Source organism: Coregonus clupeaformis, chromosome 23 (assembly GCF_020615455.1).
Source record: "Coregonus clupeaformis isolate EN_2021a chromosome 23, ASM2061545v1, whole genome shotgun sequence".
Taxonomy (NCBI): Eukaryota; Metazoa; Chordata; class Actinopteri; order Salmoniformes; family Salmonidae; genus Coregonus; species Coregonus clupeaformis.
Genome location: NC_059214.1, coordinates 48,855,474 through 48,881,885, shown reverse-complemented (window position 1 = coordinate 48,881,885; position 26,412 = coordinate 48,855,474). Strand labels below are relative to the sequence as shown.

The 26,412-nt window shown below is 41.0% G+C and overlaps 2 protein-coding genes across 14 annotated transcripts in view; one reads left to right on the top strand and one right to left on the bottom strand.

Moving 5' to 3' along the window:
• LOC121536479 (PTB domain-containing engulfment adapter protein 1) overlaps positions 1 to 13,189 on the top strand; it is a 140,469-nt gene extending 127,280 nt beyond the window's left edge. For 7 of the 13 annotated variants that reach the window (XM_041843772.2, XM_045206746.1, XM_041843773.2 and 4 more), the window contains 9 exons: positions 1,046 to 1,117; positions 2,889 to 2,987; positions 3,122 to 3,259; positions 3,492 to 3,608; positions 3,775 to 3,861; positions 4,109 to 4,336; positions 4,919 to 5,060; positions 5,301 to 5,401; positions 11,997 to 13,189. In XM_041843772.2, the coding sequence (XP_041699706.1) occupies positions 1,046 to 1,117; positions 2,889 to 2,987; positions 3,122 to 3,259; positions 3,492 to 3,608; positions 3,775 to 3,861; positions 4,109 to 4,336; positions 4,919 to 5,060; positions 5,301 to 5,401; positions 11,997 to 12,068 (1,056 nt within the window). In that variant the 3' untranslated portion in view covers positions 12,069 to 13,189. Of the gene's footprint in view, positions 1 to 1,045; positions 1,118 to 2,888; positions 2,988 to 3,121; positions 3,260 to 3,491; positions 3,609 to 3,774; positions 3,862 to 4,108; positions 4,337 to 4,918; positions 5,061 to 5,300; positions 5,402 to 8,636; positions 8,648 to 11,996 lie in introns of all 13 variants that reach the window. The other 6 variants (XM_041843779.2, XM_041843778.2, XM_041843782.2 and 3 more) reach the window with 6 other exon arrangements.
• A 3,197-nt stretch (positions 13,190 to 16,386) lies between these two features.
• Positions 16,387 to 26,412, bottom strand: part of LOC121536478 (collagen alpha-2(V) chain) — a 57,516-nt gene continuing 47,490 nt past the window's right edge. Inside the window, exons 38-53 of the mRNA XM_041843771.2 lie at positions 26,094 to 26,201; positions 25,943 to 25,996; positions 25,748 to 25,801; positions 25,387 to 25,548; positions 24,689 to 24,796; positions 24,478 to 24,585; positions 23,530 to 23,583; positions 23,259 to 23,366; positions 22,745 to 22,798; positions 22,348 to 22,455; positions 22,200 to 22,253; positions 21,999 to 22,106; positions 18,124 to 18,427; positions 17,664 to 17,845; positions 16,956 to 17,198; positions 16,387 to 16,751 (exon numbers count right to left, since the gene is read on the bottom strand). Coding sequence (XP_041699705.1) covers positions 16,605 to 16,751; positions 16,956 to 17,198; positions 17,664 to 17,845; positions 18,124 to 18,427; positions 21,999 to 22,106; positions 22,200 to 22,253; positions 22,348 to 22,455; positions 22,745 to 22,798; positions 23,259 to 23,366; positions 23,530 to 23,583; positions 24,478 to 24,585; positions 24,689 to 24,796; positions 25,387 to 25,548; positions 25,748 to 25,801; positions 25,943 to 25,996; positions 26,094 to 26,201 — 1,956 coding nt within the window. The 3' untranslated portion in view covers positions 16,387 to 16,604. The remainder of the gene's footprint in view (positions 16,752 to 16,955; positions 17,199 to 17,663; positions 17,846 to 18,123; positions 18,428 to 21,998; positions 22,107 to 22,199; positions 22,254 to 22,347; positions 22,456 to 22,744; positions 22,799 to 23,258; positions 23,367 to 23,529; positions 23,584 to 24,477; positions 24,586 to 24,688; positions 24,797 to 25,386; positions 25,549 to 25,747; positions 25,802 to 25,942; positions 25,997 to 26,093; positions 26,202 to 26,412) is intronic.

Sequence of the window (26,412 nt, the reverse complement as noted above, 5' to 3'; positions counted from 1 at the left end):
TGAAGCAAAAGGCTAAAGTAGAAAGTCCAAACTGCCACGTCTGCTGCCGCTGAAGACTGGAACAGCAGAGAGGAGAGCGAACATTACATAAGGCAGTGGGTGGGGGTGAGGTGCAGAACGGAACAGTACCTGTATCAATGAACTTCTCAAGGTGATGGATCTCAGAACACATCAGGTCAGGAATGAGACACTCAATCCCATGTAGCGCATCTGTCATTCGCTGCATCCACTTGCATAACCCGTCTGCGCTCATATGTGTCCTTGAGTGCAGACAGCATTTGTTACGGCGGTGTGAAACACTTACACCATTTGTCTTTGCGCTCTATTGATAGGAGTGTGAAGTGGCTTTTTTTGCATCGTTTGCCCAGATTTTTTGGCCTTGTTTACCCACTATGTGTTCTGTATTGGAATGAAATGATGAAGGAAGTAAGTGGGCCCACTCATAGACCAGGATACAGTATGGGCAGAACCACTGATATCCATGGCTTGAATGTTGAAACAACTGTTACATCTCGTTATGTTGATGAATTAAGTATCTTAGCAAACCGTACATATTTTTATAGAAGACCCTTGATGTTACTACATGTCATGTTGAAACAGCCTGTTGCCATTACATGGGAGGCAGAGCAGAGGAACGTCCAGACTCATAACTTATCCAGGCAAGCCAAAACAAAGTATGAAAAGTACGAAGAGAAAAATAGAAAGAAAAAAAAAAAAGTATGAAAAGTATCACTACTGTAAGTCGCTCTTGATAAGAGCGTCTGCTAAATGATGTAAATGTACATGTAAATGAGCTGTATTGGCAGAGCAACTGTTTCCATGGACAGATGAAGCTTCTGTCTGAAGGTCCTTGGCTCCATCTGTTGGAGAAAAAAAATGTCCTAAAAAACCCTCCCATACTCTTTTGTTTCTTTGATACACTACATTGTGAGGGATTCATAGAAACTTTTAACAGTCTTGTAGTGCATTATGACTGCATCATAATTCTGCATAGCTGTATGCCTAAAGTAAAGTGGCACTTTAATCTTCCCTTTTTTTGTTCTAGTTTCTTGGAAACACAGAAGTTGATCAACCGAAAGGCACAGAGATTGTTAAAGATGCAGTTAGACAGTTAAAGGTAAGTTAGCTATAGACTTTGTTTCCTTGGCAACCTGAATTAAAGCTGTATTTCAGAACTTTTTCATCTGAAGTGTGAGTATAAAGAGGGTCCCCGAAATTGGACCTGATTGGCTGACATCTCTACAGCCACCAGCAACAGCTTAGACATTTAGGTCGGTTTTTATTTCCAGATGTTGATACCCTAAAACTGAGGATTTTGTGGTTTACTGTAAATCAGACAAATTGAACCACACTGTTTACATTCTAGACAGAATTCAAGGTAAACTAATAGCAACTAGCTTCCAAGTTATACCCTGGTTTTGAGGTCTGAGGGTGTGAGAAGAAGCATGTAGCATATTGTACCCAGGAATTTACTATAGCATGGATATCATAATTACTTACTAGTCAACTAAAAAATACAGCTGCTTGTAGCTAACCTCATTTTGGTTATCTTTTGAAATATGGAGTTTCCCTCAGCGAGAGTTCAGCCAGCTGTGCTGCCACTGATCGCCTTTGCCCTGTCTCACTCTGCTCTCTGCATGTTACATTCTCTGCTGTTTTCTTCTGCCGACATTTAAATTGTGAGGCCATTCAAGAGGAAACTTGTTTTCATACCCATCGACTCCTTTCTTACATGAAGGGTTTGAACACTTTGCTGTAAGGCTGTTCAGTGAAAGGGTCAAAATATCTGAGTCATCATTGGTCAACGCCAGAGCCGATCAGTACAGCTCTCCCGTTCACGTGTCACATCTCTCCTTTTGATTTTCTCTCCTTTCTTTCTCGGTATACCTTCTCCCTTTCTTTTCTGAACCATTTTTAAAAGAAAGAGAAAAAAAAGGCGCAAATTAAGTATAATTATATATATTATAATCAAATTATTGACACAAGATTCAATGGATCTCAAGTGTGGAGTTCAGGTCAGACCAAGGTAAGAGCATTGAATACAGTCTTATTTTGGGGATTCAGCTTCTTCCTGAGTATGTTCCAACTCCACACTTGACAGACTATATTATATAAACTGATTATAGTCATTTTCTTTCTTTTCTCTCCATATGTCACTGAAAGTGTTCTGGTCTCTTTATATGCAGTATAACTGCTGCTCTTTGAATTATGTTTTACTTATCTATGTTTTACTTAACACTTATTTTTCTTAAAACTGCATTGTTAAGGGCTTGTAAGTAAGCATTTCACTGTAAGGTCTACACCTGTTATATTCGGCAGGTAGCTTAGTGGTTAAGAGCGTTGTGCCAGTAACCGAAAGGTCGCTGGTTCTAATCCCCGAGCCTACTAGGTGAAAAATCTGTCGATGTGCCCTTGAGCAAGGCACTTAACCCTAATTGCTCCTATAAGTCGCTCTGGATAAGAGCGTCTGCTAAATGACTCAAATGTAAATGTAAATATTCGGCACATGTGACACATAAAAATTGATTTGATTTGATATGTAACCCTAAATTGGTTATAGGGTTTTGGGGATAACCAAAAATCATTCTATCAATCAGATTCATGCACTCAGAGAATGAGTGTTTATAGTATGAAAGAAATACGCTCAGATCGCATAATTGATATTCAACCTAATTCAAATAAGCATTTCACTGTGTTGGACGAATGCCATTTTCTAAATTACTTTGGATACCCTTTTTCGGTAAATAGGGCCCTCAGCCGGTTATAATTATTGCATGAAATGACTTTCACCACTTTCAATAGTGGACTGTACATTTCCGAATGAGACGGGGCCAAGTCGGATTACCATGACCGTTATACTGTACATGTAATGTTTCTACTCTCTGTAGTTTCAAAGGCATATCAAGAAGTCAGAGGGACAGAAGACCCCAAAAGTGGAATTGCAAATCTCCATTTATGGAGTAAAGATCTTAGATCCCAAGACAAAGGTAAGTCATTTAAACATGGCATGGATTTTAAATAAATGATCCAAGGTGTTTCTGTATGCATATTATGGAAGCATTCATGTGAAGTGTTATCAAGGAGGTGTTGTTGAAGCATGAGTGTTTGTTTGTATTTTCAGGATGTCCAGTACAACTGCCAGTTGCACAGGATATCCTTCTGTGCAGATGACAAGACGGATAAAAGGATATTCACCTTCATCTGCAAAGACTCTGAGTCAAACAAACACCTCTGCTACGTGTTTGACAGTGAAAAATGTGTAAGAAATACACACTTTGAGAGTTTACGTCTTGAGTTCATGTTCCACACCATCAGTTGTTGATCCAGCTATATGTGTCGTCAATCCCTAGTAAATAATAAAGATACTGGCCTTCTAAAATGAAGAATTTGTTCTGGCGAATCAGGAGGACCCTTTTATAAAGAGTTTTGTAAAAAAAAAAAAAGTAACGGATGTAAAAAAAAAAGTAACGGAGGATGCTGTTGTCTTCCAGGCAGAGGAGGTAACACTCACTATTGGCCAGGCGTTTGACTTGGCCTACAAGAAGTTCCTCGAGTCTGGTGGAAAAGATGTGGAGACACGGAAACAGATAGGAACCTTACAGAAAAGAGTAAGATTCAACTGTTGGACAAGTTTGACTGCTCCTTCACATGGGATAAGGATTGAATAAATAGTACATCTCCATACTAATGACATTGATAAAAACAGGTGATTTCTGTATCAGATGTAGGTAGCTATAAAACCATTCTAAAACGAGCATCCTTATTTTTTCGCAGATTCAAGAACTGGAAACGGAAAATTCTGGGCTAAAGAAGCAGCTTTGGAATCTGGAAGAGCAATTGATGATTGCTCCTGCACCACCAGTAAGAACTGCATGGACAGCCCTTCCAGTCTCTAGGCTTCCCTGGGTAACCCATATTACCCAGAGTGTAATGCAGTAACCCACATTACCCAGAGTGTAATGCGGTAACCCATATTACCCAGAGTGTAATGCAGTAACCCACATTACCCAGAGTGTAATGCAGTTCTTACTGGTGTCATGCTGTGTGTGTGAACTAACAAGCCACTTCCAGTCTTCCACTAAATCGTCTGCATTCAATCTCTTCACAGCTGCTGCACATAAACACTACTAACGAGGCCTACATGCTCTCAAGACCCTCCTCGCTCTTCTGGTGTCACAATCTGACGTCCTTCTCGTGTCTCGAGATCTCCTCGGTTACACTCACCCCTATGAGCTCGCCCGAGTCCAACCTCTCGGCAGGCCTACTAACCCCTCCTCCGGCTAAGCCCGCTCTCCTCCCAAAGCCTGCCGACGGATGCAGCATCCCACGGCCTCGCGTACTGTTCAACTATCTTTATCTTTCAGCCTTTTCTTTCTTTCCTGATTTCTATTTCAATTTCTTCTAATTAACAATACTTCATTTTGACTCATATATATTCTACATTATAAACTGGGTGGTTCGAGCCCTGAATGCTGATTGGCTGACAGCCGTGGTATATCAGACCGTATACCATGGGTATGACAAAACATGTATTTTTACTGCTCTAATTACGTTGGTAACCATTGTATAATAGCAATAATGCACCTCGGGGGTTTCTGATATATGGCCAATATACCACGGCTAAGGGCTGTGTCCAGGCACTCCGCGTTGCGTCGTGCAAAAGAACAGCCCTTAGCTGTGGTATATTGGCCACACCTCATCGGGCCTTAATGCTTAAGTAGACAATGCAGATACGTATAAAGTCTGCTTAATAAGACTTTTAAGTCTCAATTAGTTGATTTCATCACTCTTTATATTAGGACTACAGTCTGACTTGAAATGCATATTCATAACTCTGACTTCAGAATGTAGGTCAGAGTACTACTGCTCACGGCATAAGGGAATCATTGGAATGAACCAATACCCTCTACACTCACAGGCTGGCAGCATCTCCTTGAAACCCCCAATGTCCACAGACGTTTTTGACATGGTTCCCTTCTCTGCTGTCACACCCCTGGTGCCAATACCCGCAAGCAACGGCACACCCCCTCCCCCCCCGACAACATCTCCTCCAGACACGAGTGAGTACACCGCTCTGGTTACCTTACAGTTCAAGGATGACAGTGAGAGTTAGAATTGAAACACACACCGAGTATGGCATAAACCATGGTTCGTGGTCATTAGCGAGAAACATTTTTTTTTTGGTTACACTTTATAATAACTGTCATGAATAATGTTTATATATACTTAATAAATGTTACCAATGTACATGTTTTCTCTACTACGTTGTGGCATCTCAAATATTGTCTCCTCTCTCACAGGTAAAGACCTTTTTGGAGCGGAACCTTTCGATCCGTTCACCTGTGGGCAAGCCGACTTCCCCCCGGATATCCAGTCCAAGCTGGACGAGATGCAGGTGACTGTATGTCTGTGACTGATCTTAAGCCCTGTTTAATGGACTCATGTAAGAGAGTAGTGGTTGAACGCCATTATAAAGGGTTTTCGAGTAGACCTCCACCCTAGTAGGGGGAGTGGGCCCCTACCCTCTCATTTTGGTTTTATATAATATAAAACATATCAATAAACCAGAAATTGTTCTAACTTCAGTTGTTCGTTAAAGTTATATTTTGGCTCATGAAGGTTTTGTTTTGTTTGTTTCCTGACTATGATGCTCAATATTGGCCATGGGCCTACTTTTCTTTGCCTGACATTGTGAACATTATGGCAAGATTTATTTAGCAAGATGTTGAATCTTCAATGCATATTGCTGCAGTTAGTCAGCTGAATAGCACTGTGTTCAAAATGCACTTTAGGCATCTTGTAATCAACATTTACTTATCTTTATGAGATATAGGTATTTTGTAACATCAGCCTTGGGATTTTAGGGCTTGAATGGAATATCATTATATTCTGTATGTTAGCTATTTCAAAGCTATTGTTTTCTGGAAACACAGACTTTATGTAAATTATCAGTAGTCACTGATTACAGATGCAAAACAAGAATTGTTGTCACATCATGGACGCCAAACAACAACTGTTAGTTGTGGCTTTATAAATGCCTGAATAATAATACTTATAACAATGTATATTATATTGCCTCTTTTGAATAGGCAGGTTGGGCTTGTTGCTGCGCATTAGTAGATACTTTAGATTATAACTGTCATTATTATATTTGATTTCATTTGATTTCATTCACAGTTGGAGCACAGCTTATCTGAAATTACAAATTCAATGTCAGTTTGAACCACAGTGCTCACGTCTTTTACATAAATGCCTATGATGGCAGAGCTGGCAGAGGAATTTAACTGTAAAACTGAAGCATGGGGTTGTTTTTATATTTCAAACTCTTTATTTTAATTGGAATTAAACATTGGGAACCTGCACAGCAAATTTAAATTGAACACTTTCTTCAAAATGATATGTGACCCACCGAAATAGTGTTAAACTACCACTTTTAAAAGTGTTGACAAACTAACAACCTTAGAGTGTTGGGTCCCTAACACCATGGATGTTGCAAATTCCGACTTAAATTAACACTTTATTAGAGTTGATGCTGTTAAGGTGTCCGCATGCTTCCCAGCCAAAACAGTTCGGTAGAGTTGCATATATTATGACGACGTTATGTGACGTTTTTGTTCGTTTTGGACTGGAGGCAAGCCGAAGTTCGTAGCCGAAGTCAAGGCCTCTTTGTCGGTGATTGGTCAACAGTAGGGATTCTTTAGTAAAGTCTTTGTTGTCATTCAACGAGAGACGACTCGTTTTCATGCTCATGTTTTCATTGCGAAATACTGCACCAAACATCTGAGTTAGATGTAAAATTGTGCGACTAAGATCTCTTCGGCAAAAACCTCAAAACTAATGACAGATTTATTGAGTTATCTATTTGAGGAAGTGTATACTGGCTACGACGTCGAGATGCATGTTTTGGAATATTTTTTTATTCACTCTGTCAATTAGGTTAGTATTGTTGAGTAACTACAATGTTGTTGATCAACCCTCCGTTTTCTCCTATCACAGCCATTCAACTCTGTAACTGTTTTAAAGTAACTGTTGGCCTCATGGTGAAATCCCTGAGTGGGTTCCTTCCTCTCCGGCAACTGAGTTAGGAAGGACGCCTGTATCTTTGTTGTGACTGGGTGTATTGATACACCATCCAAAGTGTAATTAATAACTTCATCATGCTCAAAGGGATATTCAATGTCTTTTTGTTTTTTGACCCATCTACCAATAGGTGCTCTTCTTTGCGAGGCATTGGAAAACCTCCCTGGTCTTTGTGGTTGAATCTGTGTTTGAAATTCACTGCTCGACTGAGGGACCTTACAGATAATTCTGTGTCTGGGGTACAGAGATGAGGTAGTCATTCAAAAATCATGTTAAACACTATTATTGCACACAGAGTGAGTCCATGCAACTTATTATGTGACGTGTTAAGCACATTTCTACTCCTGAACTTATTTAGGCTTGCCATAACAAAGGGATTGAATACTTTATTGACTCAATACATTTCAGCTTGTCATTTTTTATTAATTTGTAAAAGAAATAAAAACAAAATTCCAATTTGACATTATGGGGTAGTGTGTGTAGGCCAATGACAAAGAAATCTGTATTTAATCCATTTTAAATTCAGGCTGTAAGACAACAAAGTCTGGAAAAGGTCAAGGGGTGTGAATACTTTCTGAAGGCACTGTATACAATACATTTCATACGGCCTTTAGTTATGGTCTAGTTATCCTCAATATTATGGTGTGACAATCTTGGCTCATGAGCCACATCAAACCTGCAAATCACAATACGGTGGTTTGTGAAGTGGTTAGTAATTACTATCAGAATCCAGGCAGAGGGAGGATATCCAACAATTTGAATATTTTATCACCTACAACCTGCATTCAGAATGACTGCTATGGTGAAAGACTTGACAAACAATACTACCTGAACCATCTAAACTGGAACAACAATCTCAGTAACAGGTGCAGATTGGATTAGTTGTAAGTTATTTATCTTTGTATAGTATAAGATCAATTAATCAATGTGCGTGCAGAAACATCGTTACAAAAACAAACTATTCTAAAAATCTACCTGCAAAAAAGCATTCTGGGAAGAATGATAATGAGGGCTGTCTTTTTCATTCTGAGAGAGTTAACTGAAAGGAACTCAACACAATCGAGTAACAACAACACCACACAGTGTTGATTCCACTGTTATTCAAATAACACATTTATTCAACAATCACACTGATGTTAACCCCACTAGAATCAACACTCGGACACAACACTCTTTTTACCTTAGCACTGAGATTTTAACACATGCAAATATGCTGTGTGGCATCCAGTTGCAAATTGCTATTTACAAATGTTTACATAATCCCTCTCTCTGTCTGCCTCAGTTGAAATGTAAAGGTAATTTCCGATTGAGCCGACATAAACTGTGTTTACCGTGAATACAGTCTCCCCGAAACGTGGAAAGCATTGCCTTTAAATATCAATCGTGCTATAACGCTGATCGTCTGTGCTACTGATTGAATGGAGCCCTAACAATTGGGGAATTTGATGATGAAGTAGTTACAGTAGGAGGCGTTGATATGCTGCTCAGTGCTCTTCTTTCCTCTCCTTCCTGCCTTTAATTCTGTTTCCATCTCTCTTTTCCCCCTTTTGCTGCAGCGTCAGAGATGGTTTGTACCGTTACACTACTTTGACCCTTCTTGTGGTTGCCGTGACAGTGACTGTGTCATCGTGAATGGATTTGCATGTGTTCAGTTGGACTCTGTTGTAACTACTCTGCATACAGTCCATCAGTAAAACCAAGCTTTTTGAAATGTCACACTTTCATAATGCTGTACACATGTTTATTTTATTTTTTTGATTTGAAGTTACATTTGCGTGATTAAAAAAAAAAAAATATATATATATATTAACCTCATTGGCTATGGAAGCTTTACTTTTCTCAGTCAGTCTCTTTGATTTGATCATTCACAGCAACAATAATGGAAAATTCAATGAATAAATAACTAGGTCTGTCAAAGGATTACAAAAATGTAATCGAGTTAATCGCAGGATTTGTTAATTGCAACTTCAGAATTTGCTCAAATTGAGCTGTAATTAAAATTGTTTTATACAAACATCATTACAAAAGCACACTTTCTTTAACCTCAATGTCAACTTGTTTTGATGTCGCATTGTTGTTTTTAGCTGTATAGATGATGTATTTTTGATGTTTTCAGGAAATACAAAAAATTACCCAAAATTTACTTCAGTTGACTGATTAACCCTGATAGCCCTATAAATACAGTGAGGGAAAAAAGTATTTGATCCCCTGCTGATTTTGTACGTTTGCCCACTGACAAAGACATGATCAGTCTATAATTTTAATGGTAGGTTTATTTGAACAGTGAGGGACAGAATAACAACAAAAAAATCCAGAAAAACGCATGTAAAAAATGTTATAAATTGATTTGCATTTGAATGAGGGAAATAAGTATTTGACCCCTCTGCAAAACATTACTGAGTACTTGGTGGCAAAACCCTTGTTGGCAATCACAGAGGTCAGATGTTTCTTGTAGTTGGCCACCAGGTTTCCACACATCTCAGGAGGGATTTTGTTCCACTCCTCTTTGCAGATCTTCTCCAAGTCATTAAGGTTTCGAGGCTGACGTTTGGCAACTCAAACCTTCAGCTCACTCCACAGATTTTCTATGGGATTAAGGTCTGGAGACTGGCTAGGCCACTCCAGGACTTTAATATGCTTCTTATTGAGCCACTCCTTTGTTGCCTTGGCTGTGTGTTTTGGGTCATTATCATGCTGGAATACCCATCCACGACCCATTTTCAATGCCCTGGCTGAGGGAAGGAGGATCTCACCCAAGATTTGACGGTACATGGCCCCGTCCATTATTCCTTTGATGCGGTGAAGTTGTCCTGTCCCCTTAGCAGAAAAACACCCCCAAAGCATTATGTTTCCACCTCCATGTTTGACGGTGGGGATGGTGTTCTTGGGGTCATAGGCAGCATTCCTCCTCCTCCAAACACAGCGAGTTGAGTTGATACCAAAGAGCTCGATTTTGGTCTCATCTGACCACAACACTTTCACCCAGTTCTCCTCTGAATCATTCAGATGTTCATTGGCAAACTTCAGACGGCCCTGTATATGTGCTTTCTTGAGCAGGGGGACCTTGCGGGCGCTGCAGGATTTCAGTCCTTCACGGCGTAGTGTGTTACCAATTGTTATCTTGGTCACTATGGTCCCAGCTGCCTTGAGATCATTGACAAGATCCTCCCGTGTAGTTTTGGGCTGATTCCTCACCATTCTCATGATCATTGCAACTCCATGAGGTGAGATCTTGCATGGAGCCCCAGGCCGAGGGAGATTGACAGTTCTTTTGTGTTTCTTCCATTTGCGAATAATCGCACCAACTGTTGTCACCTTCTCACCAAACTGCTTGGCGATGGTCTTGTAGCCCATTCCAGCCTTATGTAGGTCTACAATCTTGTCCCTGACATCCTTGGAGAGCTCTTTGGTCTTGGCCATGGTGGAGAGTTTGGAATCTGATTGATTGATTGCTTCTGTGGACACTCCCTTTAAGAGTGTGCTCCTAATCTCAGCTCGTTACCTGTATAAAAGACACCTGGGAGCCAGAAATCTTTCTGATTGAGAGGGGGTCAAATACTTATTTCCCTCATTAAAATGCAAATCAATTTGTAACATTTTTGACATGCGTTTTTCTGGATTTTTTTTTTTGTTATTCTGTCTCTCACTGTTCAAATAAACCTACCATTAAAATTATAGACTGATCATGTCTTTGTCAGGTGGGCAAACTAACAAAATCAGCAGGGGATCAAAAACTTTTTTCCCTCACTGGAACACATCTGATCTAATACTGTGTTGGGTGTACTTGGTTGTCACCAGTAATATCTTTGTTTTGTAACTGAAAATGTGTTATTGCTTGTCAATCCGCTTCATCATATTTGTATTGCTTGTTGTCTCTGGAACATTCTAGGGTCACATGGGGTCAGATGTATTCAAAGTCCTGTAGTTATTACTTGCTACATCCATAGGTCATCCACATAGATGCTAATGTGCTTTGTGGTGTAGACTGTATATGAGAGTTTTACACTTCTTTGGAGGGTTTTGGATCAAAGCTTCCTCAGATCTTGTTATTTCTCTGAGAAGTGCTTAGGCATTCTAGATTCCATATCCCCTAACCATTACTTTGTGGACTTGGATGCCAGCTATTTTGGACCAAACAATAATAAGAACTTTGGGCCAGTATGAATATATTTTTTACGGTGTCTTGGTTACAGCTCACCAAGAATGTGTCTACACTTAGCACTTAAATGCGACTTCTGCTATCAGAATACGAAGATCGCATTGAAAAGACCACTTCAGGAGGTGGTCAGGGATGCATTCTGTGCTGATTTCTAAACACAAGCAGGCTACCGAAAGTGCATACAGTGGGCGACATAATCAGCACTCTGCCCACAAGTATCCAGAAAACGTGTGTTTTGGGAGCGAAGGGCACCTTTTTTCATTAAACATTGGAGGAAATACGTTCCTAGCGTGTGAGGAACGTGTTTGCTGGCTTCACAAATCCTAGCTAGCTAGCATATTTTGAAAACATATCTTTTGTTTGGCTAGAGTTATGCCAACTTGTTTGCAATCTCTTTAGCTTTGCTAGCTAACTTGCTGGCTATTTACAGAGGTTAGCTGGCTAGTTAGCTACAGTAGTTGGCTATTGCCATCAAGTTGTTGTTGTGTTATCAGAATTAGCCTGTTCCACCGTTTTCAGAATGCAAACTGGCATTTGAATATAGCGCTGGAAAAGGGAATCTGGACACAATGTGGACACAGTGGACACGTTAACATGTAGGTGTAGACGCATGACATATTTGGCTCAAGACTCTGCATAGAGGAACTGTAATGTTGATTATACCGACCACCTCCATTTGACGTCTTTCCTCCTATAGAGCAGATTGACATGGGATTCATGTATTTTTCTAACAGCCGTTCTCCCCCTTGTTTCACAGGAGGGGTTCAAAATGGGACTAACCCTAGAGGCTGCTGTCTTTTCTCTTGAGCCACTAGACGGTCGCTGGTGATGCAAAGAAGATGCGTTTCTGTTACATACTGTTAACTAATTTGTATTAAAAGTGCCAGAATTGGGTCTACAGTCAAGATGTCAATGTTCTTCTAGTCTTGAGGTTTATATGTATTTGCATTTGAATTTGGTTTTAGAATATTCAAAGGTATATTCAAATCTGATATAGAAAGCACTATTTTTGTAAGAACTCATGTGGGAAGGAGTATTTTTACAGGCAACAAAGGATGTAAATAGTATGGCCGATGGTATACTCTGTGGCAGAGTTTTCATAAACAGTACGTCTTATGTATAGAATCTGCTTTATTGAATATACACCACTTAAATCAACATTGTTACCACGTTGTTTTTTGTATGTCAGACATAATGACTTGCTCATCATCAACTCACAAGACACGTAAATGTAGTTGTTCTTGTATTACCACTCATGTAACTAACTCTCAGCTTGCCCTTCATTTGACATTTCCTCTGTTCTTTTTACTCATGTATCTTTAGTGTAATCATTAATTCTGATTGTTTTGACCTGACATTTAATTGATTCGTTTTATTGTCTTATTAAACATTTTAACAGGTGCATTTTACATATCGGTATGTATTGACATGGATTTACTTTCTTATGATATATGTCAGTGTCCTCTTGCACCAGAAAGCACTTTTGAAAACCTCTGTCAGTACTTGTTATTTTACTTTGCTGTTACAGTTATTAAAGAAAACATTACTGCATCAGTTATCAACACTCAATAATTATTGAAATGTGTTGGCGCTACATTTTATTTGTATGTTATGCATTTTATATGTAAAAGTCTGGGGAATCAAGTATTTTTGCTAACACTTTACATTCAGTTTGTTACATAGTCATTTTTAAATGCAATTACAACAATGAGATATTACAATGTTGTTACGTGTGTAATTGCAGCATTACTACACAGGTATAAGAAAACAGCAACTTAATGTAAAGTGTTAGCGTGTTGGATATTCTCAAGATGTACCGGCAGATATTCAACCATGGATCTCCACTGAGGTTAGGCTTTGATGGACATATTCAATAACTCTGTTGCTTGGTGACATCATAATGATAGTATGTAATACAAAATAAAATAAAAACGTTTTTATTGTCACGTCCACCGGATAGCTGCAGTTAATTGTGTTGTTTTACAGGGTCAGACATAGGAGTACAGCGCCTCTGGAGCAAATTAGGGTTAAGTGCCTTGCTCAAGGGCACATCGACAGATTTTCATGTCAGCTCGGGTATTTCGAACCAACGACCCTTCGGTTAGTGTCCCAACGTGCTAACCGCCAGGCTACCTGCCAGTGTTTGAGTCGCTTGTTTACATACTCATGAACCCTTCGTCTTGATGACGAATTTATTGTATCCATTAGGACATACTTTCTCTCTTGGCGTCCCGCTCAGTCACACAGACGCCACTGCAGGTAGTCTTGTTACTGATGTATAAAGTATTTCAGTCAGTACTGTGCAAGCTTGATTTGTGGTCCTCTCTAGCTCAGCTGGTAGAGCACGGCGCTTGTAACGCCAAGGTAGTGGGTTCGATACCCGGGACCACCCATACACAAAAATGTATGCACGCATGACTGTAAGTCGCTTTGGATAAAAGCGTCTGCTAAATGGCATATTATTATTATATTATTATAAGCCGCTGTACCCCAGCAATTACCAAGAGCTTGGGACGAGGAGAGTCAATTAAGCGTGACAGAAGAAGGATAATTTCATTTTTTGGAACCCTTCCATTGGTCCTAACCTGTGAGCTTATCCCTTCCGTGTGCCTACTGAAAAAAAGGGAATGAAATGGACTGTTCTAGTTGTAAACATACAAGATGACCAGCTTCCAGCAACATTCAATACAATAGTCTAACTAATAACCAAAGACACTTTTGAAATGAAAACAGAACAAAATAATTTCAGTATTTATTTCAGTGGATGAAACTGACTTGGTTCCAGGATAGAATATCCTATTGATCTGCCTCTGAGACGGTCATAAGCAAATCAGACCTGCCACCAGAATATTTACAGTTTTGAAATATTTAATAAATACTATCATTATGGAAATTTACCTCAAGCAAAGGAATTATAATGTTGATTTAGGAAAAACCGAACTAAAGAGAGACATAAAGCAACAGCAAAATGGACATAATACATTTATAATTACAAAGCTAAATATATATGTTCAGTTCACATGTCATATGCCTGTTACCTATGGCAACATTTCCTATAAATATTTATATATTTATCCGTGGAAACAAATTGCTCAGCTTTTCCTAAAAAGTAGGACATTAGCTAATTAATTTGACAAAAAAAGAGCTTTGGGGATAGACAAGCGTTTTGTTTAATTTGTTGCATAGCAAAAATACATGAAGCAAATAGGCTTCGTCTCAAAAGCTGCTATAAAAGATAACTAAGAGAAAGTGACTTAAAGGGCCTACCGACATGCAGAAAAAACATAACACACTTGTAGTGTTAAAATGATCATGAATTAAAAAGATAACATGTTAAAATTATCAGGAATTACAAACAACACGCTCAAAGTGTTAAAATGACCACGGCTAATTGAAAATAAAAGCAATTATTTCAAAAAACAATCAGCACACACTGTGTACGAGACATTGATTCCACCTCTCCATCTTTATTGGTAGCCCCAAACCCTCCCCTGTAACGTATATGGGAGAGGAGCACTTACAGACAGCACCAAACCTGTGAAAAGGGTCACACATAATCAAGGCATCCCAGTTTGTGGAGACGAGGTAGCTAACACTGAGGAATTGACAGGTAGCTAACACTGAGGAATCGACAGGTATCTAACACTGAGGAATCAACAGTCTGGTTGGATCTTTAATTTGGATTCAATGGAATGAGTACAGAGTTAGGATAACTTGGATACAGAAATCAGTTATACCAAACAGTTTTTCAGTTCTGGAAAGAAAAAACAGTCTAATTTCCTCAATAGCACCATAAATGTTCATTTTACATTGAAAACTGTTTTTGTATAAAAAGAAATTAAGCAAATGATAAAACATTAAGAGGTTAAGAGATCTTAGTTGTGGAACAAACCATTGTAGTTATATTCTTGTAGAATGGTGTTCTCATCTTACAAACAGCAGTTAATGAATATTTTAAGTATTCATATTTATCAAGGACCTTTGGCAGCTTTTTATCTTTGCTCCATAATATCAAATACAATATCAATGGATTGGACCTTTGTACCTTAAAGACTAAATATCATGCGCTTATACCATGGAATTAGTTGAATACTCGTTTCTGATTGGCTTGAAGAGCATTCTAGAGCGTGCATTATTTCCCTATAATGCACGGTATAATTCAATGGCTATGAAGTTCATTCTTACATGTTCTATTTTTGAGCTGCTTTTGAAAGTAAAAGTCAAATTGAAAACATTGTTTAATTCTATTTTCATAATAGCAAGCTAGGATGATGGGTTGGTTAGCTAAGCTAGCAAGTCAGTTTGTTTGGTTACCAAGGCAACTACAGTAACTATCTAGCTAGTTAGTAAACTTGCTAGCTCAGTGGATGTTGTCACATTTCTACTGGCAAATGAATAGCTACATTTCTAGGGGCAAAAATGTTAAATTATATGCATGGTATGAAAAGGAGAATCAACTCGGGGCTCTATGCGTTCCCTGGAAAATAATGCAACTCCGTGGAAGGTTAGTTCCACAATGTGCATTCTTTTCCAGAGAACGCATAGCCCCTCGTTGATTAACCCTTACTTATATCATGGCATTGTTGAATACTCATTTCTGATTGGCTTGAAGGGCATTCTAGAGCATGCATTATTTCTCTATAACGCACGATATATCAGCATGGTAGAATTCAATGGCTATAGTTCATTCTTACATGTTCTATGTTTGAGCTGGTTTTGAAAGCAAAAGTGGGATTGAAAAAAATATTGGCATTGTTGAATTAGATTTTCATAATAGCAAGCTAGGACTGATGGTTTGGTTAGCTAAACTAGCAAGTCTGTTTGTTTGGTTACCATGGCAACTACTGTAGCTGTCTAGTAAACGTTCTAGCTACTTCAGTGGATGTTCAACACATTTACACCCACAAATGAACACATTTCTAGTGGCAAATGTGTTAAATTATAGCCATGGTATGAAAGGGATAATCAACTCAGAGCTCTATGCTTTCTCTGGAAAACAATGCAACTCCGTGGAAGACTAATTCCACTCCACTAGCGCGTTGTGGACCACACATTCCCCGTTGTTTATTATTTTCCAGAGGACGCATGGCCCCTCGTTGATTATCCCTTACATAATGTATTTGTCAAATGCAAGCAAAGTTTTGAAATGTTGCTTACTTGTTCTTTATTTCCCCCAAACATTCATCTAACGTACACAGGGCAAAAACATATCAACTACGATAGGGAACGGTTGGAAAGGCACAATAAATATCTCGCCACGAGGCGAGAATAGTCCGCAGTACTTGTATGTACAAGGCTGATCGCGTCAGCTGATAGTTCAAGAGTCTCAGGATTGTCTTCAATGCGTCCATGTTGTTGTTGGAATTTATAGGAAGCAAACGGGCCCAATATCGATACCAAACTCCTGATCCGAACCACCAATGTCCACAGGGGCCATATCCATGATGGGAAGTCTGGCTGTTTTCTGGGTCCTGTACTCAAACACTGTCTTGCCCCAGTTACCATTGGATTTCTGTAAAGAGAAAGACATGGGAAATGTTCAGTAAGGTTCTGTAAGGTTCAGTAAGACCTCAGTAAGTCAATGTTTCCAGTGACGACCCAGATATAAACATTTCAGGGCCCAGACTGAAACGGCCCCAAAACGTCCATAGAATATAATATACACACACACATATACATATATATATATATATATATACTGTATAATATTACTCACTCCACAACTGTCCTCCACCACAGTGTATCTGAAGCGGTTGTTTCCCTCTGCTTTGAGCTCCAGGTCATTGGACCCCTTGAGGATGACAGCTTTCTTCAGATTCCCAGTCGCCTCATCCTTGTAGCCCACTGTGTTCTTGCAGTGGAAGGTGATGGTCTGAGAAGCCTCTTTGGAGAGCAGACGAATGAACGTCATCTGAACCGTGACAGAGTTGGCCGGCTGGTCTTTGTTACCGTAGGTGAACTGCGAATACACAAAAAGAGAAAACAAACAACAGTTGAAAAATTGGCGGCATTTGAGGAACTCAGTTTTTAGATGAAACTACATTTCAATATGATGTTATCAACAGTTATCAGTCGTTGTTATTTATCTATGTACAGGTGTCACATTTACATAGCAAATATTATCAGTGATGGTCAAATGTGGGTCAGTTGCTAGTATTTATAAAATGATTACCAGTGGTCAGTCTTGCTTTACAAATATTTTCCCTCAGCCATACCCCACTACCATATAACATACTTGCATCTTATAATTAGGGGTGGAATTGGGTAGGAATGCATGGGAGCAGAATTCCCACAGATTTCTGAAATTTAAAATCTCAAGGGGAATATTTTGAATGCCCAGTGATCCAACAGTTCCTAGTGTGGTTTTCCAACCCTAATAATAGTAAAAAATATGAGTATTACAGGGTAGAAACATTGTTCTTACTTGTTGTCCTCTATTGATGTCAGCTCCAAACCACACAGGCTTATTCCTTGAGGTGCTCCACCACACTTTGCGAGGTATGCTGGCAGGATTGGCCGAGATGCAGGTCTCTCCCGTCTCCATATTACAATGTACTTTGATAGCATCCTCTGAGCTTCCTTGGTTTGGATCGACCCAGTATTCACCTGGAACAGAGAAAGAGAACATTGTCCCACAACTGTCACATTAAAGAAGAAATAGCAAATATTTACTCATGAATCAGATCCCATCTGCCAGCCTATTGGCTCCTTTTACATGGGAGATATTTCCAATGTGAGTTAGCAAACATCGCATCCTCAGGGGTAGAATTATTGCCACAATAGGATTAAAGAGACATGGTCTGAATACCTAATAACTTCAGAAAACACCTTAATGATGATCTTCGATGTGTAGTACTTCCCGTGTCATGGAAACAACAACTCACCGCTCTTCTTCAGTGGGTAGCACTGCTTCAAGTCCTCACAAGTCCTAGCCGGGTGCTTCCTGCTGCCGTCGGGGCTTTTCATGCTGTCGATTTGGCTGCTGAGGGCCTTCAGAGTGGCCTGGACACCTGGGTCCAGCTGCTGGGTGGCATTGCTGTTGGGCAAAGCCTCATCCTCACTGAACTCGGGAGGAGGAGGGGGGCCGCCATCGTAGTCTTGCATGGCGCCAAACAGGTCATCCATGGCAGCCGTGGGGGGGCCTGCAGGGCCGGGAGGACCAGTGGGGCCTGGCTCTCCAGGAGGTCCCTGGAAACCACAGAGTAATGGTAAGTAATAGTATTTTATTTAAGTGTGAACATATTAGGTGTCTTAACATTATGTGCCAAATGATCATGATGTTTGCGTTGTCTTCCCAGAAAATGTTTATATCAGTGTACAGATCTGCTATCTTCATTTGATCACAAATTGTAGTGTATTCAAGGTCTATTCAAGGTTTAAAAGGGCTTCTCCAATTTGTAATTTCCACTTAAACATGTCAGACTACAAAAATGTCCATTAATTATATAATTATTTTCCTGCCCGTGAGAAACCGGTCAAATTAAGACAGAGCATACAGTATGTAGGTGAAATGACCCTTATATATATTTTTTATATATATTTCACCTTTATTTAACCAGGTAAGCCAGTTGAGAACAAGTTCCCATTTACAACTGCGACCTGGCCAAGATAAAGCAAAGCAGTGCGATAAAAACAACAACACAGAGTTAAACATGAAATAAACAAAACATACAGTCAATAACACAATAGAAAATCTATATACAGTGTGTGCAAATGTAGTAAGTTATGGAGGTAAGGCAATAAATAGGCCATAGTGCAAAATAATTACAATTTAGTATTAACACTGGAGTGATAGATGTGCAGAAGATTATGTGCAAATAGAGATACTGGGGTGAAAATGAGCAAAATAAATAACAATGTAAATAACAATATGGGGATGAGGTAGTTGGGTGGGCTAATTACAGATGGGCTGTGTACAGGTGCAGTGATCGGTAAGCTGCTCTGACAACTGATGCTTAAAGTTAGTGAGGGAGATAAGTGTCTCCAGCTTCAGAAATTTTTGCAGTTTGTTCCAGTCATTTGCAGCAGAGAACTGGAAGGAATGGCGGCCAAAGGAGGTGTTGGCTTTGGGGATGACCAGTGAGATATACCTGCTGGAACGCATACTACGGGTGGGTGTTGCTATGGTGACCAATTAGCTAAGATAAGGCGGGGATTTGCCTAGAAGTGATTTATAGATGATCTGGAGCCAGTGGGTTTGGCGACGAATATGTAGTGAGGGCCAGCCAACGAGAGCGTACAGGTCACAATGGTGGTTAGTATATGGGGCTTTGGTGACAAAACGGATGGCACTGTGAAAGACTACATCCAATTTGCTGAATAGAGTGTTGGAAGCTATTTTGTAAATGACATCGCCGAAGTCAAGGATCGGTAGGATAGTCAGTTTTACGAGGGCATGTTTAGCAGCATGAGTGAAGGAGGCTTTGTTGCGAAATAGGAAGCCGATTCTAGATTTAACTTTGGATTGGAGATGCTTAATGTGAGTCTGGAAGGAGAGTTTACAGTCTAACCAGACACCTAGGTATTTGTAGTTGTCCACATATTCTAAGTCAGACCCGCCGAGAGTAGTGATTCTAGTCGGGCGGGCGGGTGCAAGCAGCGTTCGATTGAAGAGCATGCATTTAGTTTTACTAGCGTTTAAGAGCAGTTGGAGGCCACGGAAGGAGTGTTGTATGGCATTGAAGCTCGTTTGGAGGTTTGTTAACACAGTGTCCAATGAAGGGCCAGATGTATACAAAATGGTGTCGTCTACGTAGAGGTGGATCTGAGAGTCACCAGCAGCAAGAGCGACATCATTGATATACACAGAGAATAGTCGGCCCGAGAATTGAACCCTGTGGCACCCCCATAGAGACTGCCAGAAGTCCAGACAACAGGCCCTCCGATTTGACACATTGAACTCTATCTGAGAAGTAGTTGGTGAACCAGGTGAGGCAGTCATTTGAGAAACCAAGGCTATTTAGTCTGCCAATAAGAATGCGGTGATTGACAGAGTCAAACGCCTTGGCCAGGTCGATGAAGATGGCTGCACAGTACTGTCTTTTATCAATTGCGGTTATTATATCGTTTAGGACCTTGAGCGTGGCTGAGGTGCACCCACGACCAGCTCGGAAACCAGATTGCATAGCGGAGAAGGTACGGTGGGATTCGAAATGGTCGGTGATCTGTTTGTTAACTTGGCTTTCAAATACTTTCGAAAGGCAGGGCAGGATGGATATAGGTCTGTAACAGTTTGGATCTAGAGTGCCACCCCCTTTGAAGAGGGGGATGACCACGGCAGCTTTCCAATCTCTGGGGATCTCAGACGATACGAAAAAGAGGTTGAACAAGCTAGTAATAGGGGTTGTGACAATTTCGGCGGCTAATTTTAGAAAGAAAGGGTCCAGATTGTCTTGCCCAGCTGATTTGTAGGGGTCCAGATTTTGCAGCACTTTCAGGACATCAGCTATCTGTTTTTGAGTGAAGGAGAAGCGGGAGGGGGGGGGGCATGGGCAAGTTGCAGCGGAGGGTGCAGAGCTGGTGGCCGGGGTAGGGGTAGCTTATTGAAATTCTCGATTATCGTAGATTTATCGGTGGTGACAGTGTTTCCTAGCCTCAGTGCAGTCGGTAGCTGGGAGGAGGTGCTCTTATTCTCCATGGATTTTACAGTGTCCCAAAACGTTTTGGAGTTAGTGCTACAGGATGCACATTTCTGTTTGAAAAAGCTAGCCTTTGCTTTCCTAACTGATTGTGTATATTGGTTCCTGACTTCCCTGAAAAGTTGCATATCGCGGGGCTGTTCGATGCTAATGCAGTACGCCACAGGATGTTTTTGTACTGGTCAAGGGCAGTCAAGTCTGGGGTGAACCAGGGGCTATATCTGTTCTTAGTTCTGAATTTTTTGAATGGGGCATGCTTATTTAAGATGGAGAGGAAAGCACTTTTGAAGAACATCCAGGCATTCTCTACTGACGGAATGAGGTCAATATCCATCCAGGATACCCGGGCCAGGTCAATTAGGAAGGCCTGCTTGCTGAAGTGTTTTAGGGAGCGTTTGACAGTGATGAGGGGTGGTCGTTTGACCGCGGACCCATTACGGACGCAGGCAATGAGGCAGTGATCGCTGAGATCCTGGTTGAAGACAGCGGAGGTGTATTTAGAGGGTAAACTAGTCAGGATGATATCTATGAGGGTGCCCATGTTTACGGATTTAGGGTTGTACCTGGTAGGTTCCTTGATAATTTGTGTGAGATTGAGGGCATCTAGTTTAGATTGTAGGACGGCCGGGGTGTTAAGCATATCCAAGTTTAGGTCACCAAGCAGTACGAACTCTGAGGATAGATGGGGGCAAGTGATTCACATATGGTGTCCAGGGCACAACTGGGGGCTGAGGGGGGTCTGTAGCAAGCGGCAACAGTGAGAGACTTATTTATGGAAAGGTGGATTTTTAGAAGTAGAAGCTCAAACTGTTTGGGCACAGACCTGGATAGTATGATAGAGCTCTGCAGGCTATCTCTACAGTAGATTGCAACTCCGCCACCTTTGGCAGTTCTATCTAGACGAAAAATGTTGTAGTTGGGGATGGACATTTCTGAATTTTTGGTGGCCTTCCTAAGCCAGGATTCAGACACTGCTAGAACATCAGGGTTGGCAGAGTGTGCTAACGCAGTGAATAACTCAAACTTGGGGAGGAGGCTTCTGATGTTAACATGCCAGAAACCAAGGCTTTTACGGTTACAGAAGTCAACAAATGGGTATCAACATATGGGTATCAACATGCCTCAGGTCCGATTTCGCCGCTAATTCCACGTGTTCCAGGAGGTCCCATTGGTCCAGGCTGGCCGATATACCCTTCTTTTCCTGGTGGTCCAACTGGTCCAGAGGGTCCCTATCATAACATACCATATTAAAGATCCATTTTAATGAGTCATGAAATACAGCATGGTTGACAACATGGAACAGTGTCTCATATGGTACGTACTCTTTGTCCGCTTGGTCCGACGATTCCTGATGCTCCCTGCTCTCCTGTTGTACCCTAAAAAATAAATACAAAATGAAATATCAAGACATAGTAACTTTAAATGGGTATACATTCTACTCAATAACAGATATGTATTGATTTGACGTACAGGTGGTCCGGGTAGACCTTGTAAACCGGTGAATCCTCTGTGTCCCTTCTGTCCTCTGTCTCCATGGTCTCCCAGGTCACCCTTATCACCTCTGGGTCCTTGTGGTCCCTGTTGTTTAGGAGAACACCATGCAATCACATTTTTATGGGACGTCCAATGTTTATGATTATGTGTCACCAAACAAATATGCAAATGAACAGTTCTCACATGAGTCTAGTAGTCATAACCATCACATACTGGGTTATCATTTCTGTGACTGCTCGCAGAAAATCAAATGACTTGGATTTCTATTTGGATATCGAATACATGTTTTAGATAAATTGGTGGTAGAGTAATTCAAGTCAAATGAAATGATAACCTTAGATTTGTATCATGTGGCTGTTGATGATGATCTTACCATTAGCCCTCTCTTTCCTGTTGAACCTGGGGGACCGTTTGGTCCTCTGGAACCCTGTGTATGAATAAGACCGCAGCATGACTCAGTGAGATACTATATATTAGTAACTGGGTTCAAATGCCTTCTGTTAAATGTTTCTGTATTTATAATTATTGTTTGGATACCCTTATTTACTATTTATTATGTATTGATTTTTAGTCAAATGTTTTTGTATTATTATAATTTGTTTATTTATTTTTTCACTCTTTATGCGACACACTGCAGAGAACACCAGAAGAATAATTATCACTGAATTATCCCAGTTAATTATTGTAATGTGTGTTTATGTGGCGATTTGACATTCATTAATTCCATTCATTAATTCATTTAATTTCATTCATTCCATTAATTAATTAATTAATTCAGTAACATGTACACATTACCATGACCCTTTCCTTTTCCCATCTTATCTCATCTTGGGATGCTCATGTATTGACAGGGAAAGTCCAACGTTAATGAAAAGGGCATTACGTACTGCGTCTCCTCTCTTTCCAGAACCACCGGTGGCACCGACTGGACCAGGAGTTCCGGGTAGTCCCGGGGTCCCGATCAGACCCTCTGGACCATGGTCCCCTCTGTCTCCCTGTGGAAGTCATCAGAACCAGAACCATTTCATTGCCACGCCTCAAAAGGTGGAAAATAATTTGTCTTGCTGTTACAACACAGTTGAGTTGGGTCAAGCACAGTAAACAATGGGAGACATTCTGGACACAGTATTGAACAGGAAGTGTTCAGCTCCTTCCTACCCTTTGACCAATGACTCCAACTTTGCCTGGGGGCCCATCAGAACCAGCAGGACCCTGGAGAAAAATAAGATATTGTGATTAACTACTGTATACTCCATACACTCCATACAAGAGAAGTTATGCTTCTTTAAAATTGGATAAACTTGTTTTTGTCAGGTTTGACGTGTATGCGGAAAACGAAGTCAAGCGCAGGACACCGAGCGACTGGCAGACGTACTTTACTAAACACAGTAAATGAAAATACAAAACAACAAAACCTCCAAACAGGGAGGAACAACACTAGCATACCACAGCACTGCCGACCTAACGGAGAACAATCACACACAACAAACCAATGATAGACAGGTTTTTTTTAAAGGGAATACAATCAACACTAATGGGACACAGGTGGAAACAATACAGACCAATCTAGACAAACACCGAAACATAGATCGGTAGCAGCTAGTACTCCGGGGACGACGAACGCCGAAGCCTGCCCGAGCAAGGAGGAGGAGCAGCCTCGGCTGAATCCGTGACAGTTTTCTAGAGGGCTCTTCTTTGTTTATGCCCATTTAGCATCATACACACCCTCTTAAGCCTTAGCCCCACCCATCTCTTTAAGAATTCACATGGAAAGGCCTGAGTCAGCATGGCGTTGTCCTCCAGGAAGTAGTCTCTCTATTCACTCCCGTCCATTATCTCAGCCAGTCATGGATCCTGACTTTGTCCCTACTGTAGCTCAGTGCTTTCTCCTTGGCTAAACTAGGCTCATAATTACAAACATAATCTATTATTAAGTTTGTAATTAAGGCACATGAAAGTTCATATGTTCAAGAAGGCATTTCTGCATTTTCTTTTTTAAACGGCCATACTGTGAAGTAGGAAATAGCGTCAAACGCCTATGATCCTGAATCCGGACTCAAATGGTGACTGGTTTTGTTAAGACAAAAAGTGTAAGGGGCAACTTACATCGGGACCAGGATCACCACGGGGTCCGTTGGCACCAGGAGAACCGAGCGGGCCAGGGGGGCCTTTGTCTCCCCCAGGTCCTGCAGTCCCCTGTTTCCCTGGAGGACCCTACAGACACCACAGGGACAATGGAACCATGAGGGGCACTGTAACATGCAAAGTGAAAGCAGTTCAGATTGTGGCCACACGTGGGATCCAAATCAATACATACCGCTGGTCCTGGAAGTCCCAGCATTCCACGCTCTCCCCTCTGACCAGGAAGGCCCACAATGCCTCTCTGTCCTGTTGTTCCGGCGGGACCTGGAGGTCCATCAGGACCCTGTGGAAACAAATCCAGTTGGGGTTTACATTGGTACAAGGGTTGTGGTCAATCCAATTCAACACGACTCGAACTTGTAATTCAGTTCATAAATTTTTCTGATACTTTGGTTGAGAATTATTTTTCTTATTTCAATGCATATCCTGACTGAATGGAGTGGATAAACTGTATTATACAACAATGTGTTAATTAAGCAATAAGGCACGAGGGGTTGTGGTATATGGCCAATATACCACGGCTACAGGATACAGCCCTTAGCCGTGGTATATTGGCCATATACCACAAACCCCTGAGGTGCCTTATTGCTGTTATAAACTGGTTACCAACACAACTGGAGCAATAAAAATATATGTTTTGTCATACCCGCGATAGACGGTCTGATATACCACGACTGTCAGCCAATCAGCATTCAGGGCTCGAACCACACAGTTTATAATGTCCAATCAATTCCTGAGGTTTACAGTTTTGTTCTAGCCCTGTATGAATACACCCAATTTAACTTATCAAGGGCTTAGTGATGTGCATCCCCTGAGATTCTCCCAGGAACCAATTGAGAAACATTATTATTCAGCAACGCTTAGATAGTTTACCGTGGGTCCGTCCTCTCCAGAGTCTCCCTTGTCTCCTGGGCCTCCGGCTGGTCCTGGGGGACCTCTTTCTCCTTGTCTCCCAGGGGATCCGTTCTCTCCACGAAGGCCAGGAGGACCCTCCTTCCCAGGGAGACCAAGGGGTCCAGCCTCTCCAACGGGACCCTGCACAAAGATAATTTGTTGTTATTTTGTTGTTGTTGTTTATCTCTCTGAGAATAATGTGAAGTGAGTTCACAATAGCTGGTCAGTGGTTATCATTAAAGTATTCAATGCCAGTGGCTTATTGACATGATAGCCGTTGGCTACTTCCGAATTGGTACATTTAACCAATCTATCCAAAAGTGGTTTGATGATTACTTACAGTTGAGCCTGGTGGTCCAACCCTGCCTGCAGATCCAGGGAAACCAGTGGGGCCCTACGAGTGAGAAGATGAGAAGATCCACATGGTTACTGTTCATTACATGTCCATATACTCTCTGAACTGTATGTGTCAATACCTGGACACAATCCTGTCAAAGTCCCCAGAGACTGATCAAAATACAAAACATGAACTTACAGGTGCACCCTGGGTTCCTCTGCCGCCCTTCAGTCCGGCCACACCAACAATACCCTACGGAGAGATGAAGATTGTTGTATGAGATCGTTCCTCCTGTTCTGTTGTCTGTGTGCGACAATTTAGCACAAGATAATGTAGCATGTTAACTCACAGGAGGTCCGTGGGATCCAGCCAAGCCCTGAGGCCCTGGAGAACCAGCGTCACCCTTCTGACCTGGCTCTCCGGGCTCCCCCTTGACTCCTGGTTGACCATCAGGACCCTGTATGAGGATAATAAGACAATTAGCATAAGAGCAGGAAACATTCCAAAGGAACTACTTTTCTTACAAGACAACACAACAATATGCTTTATACAATGGGTGGGTCTAATCCTGAATGCTGATTGGTTAAAACCGCATTCCAGCCGGTGTTACCAATCAGCATTCAGGATTACCACCGGCTAAATCTATGACGTTAAAAAGCCTATTTACT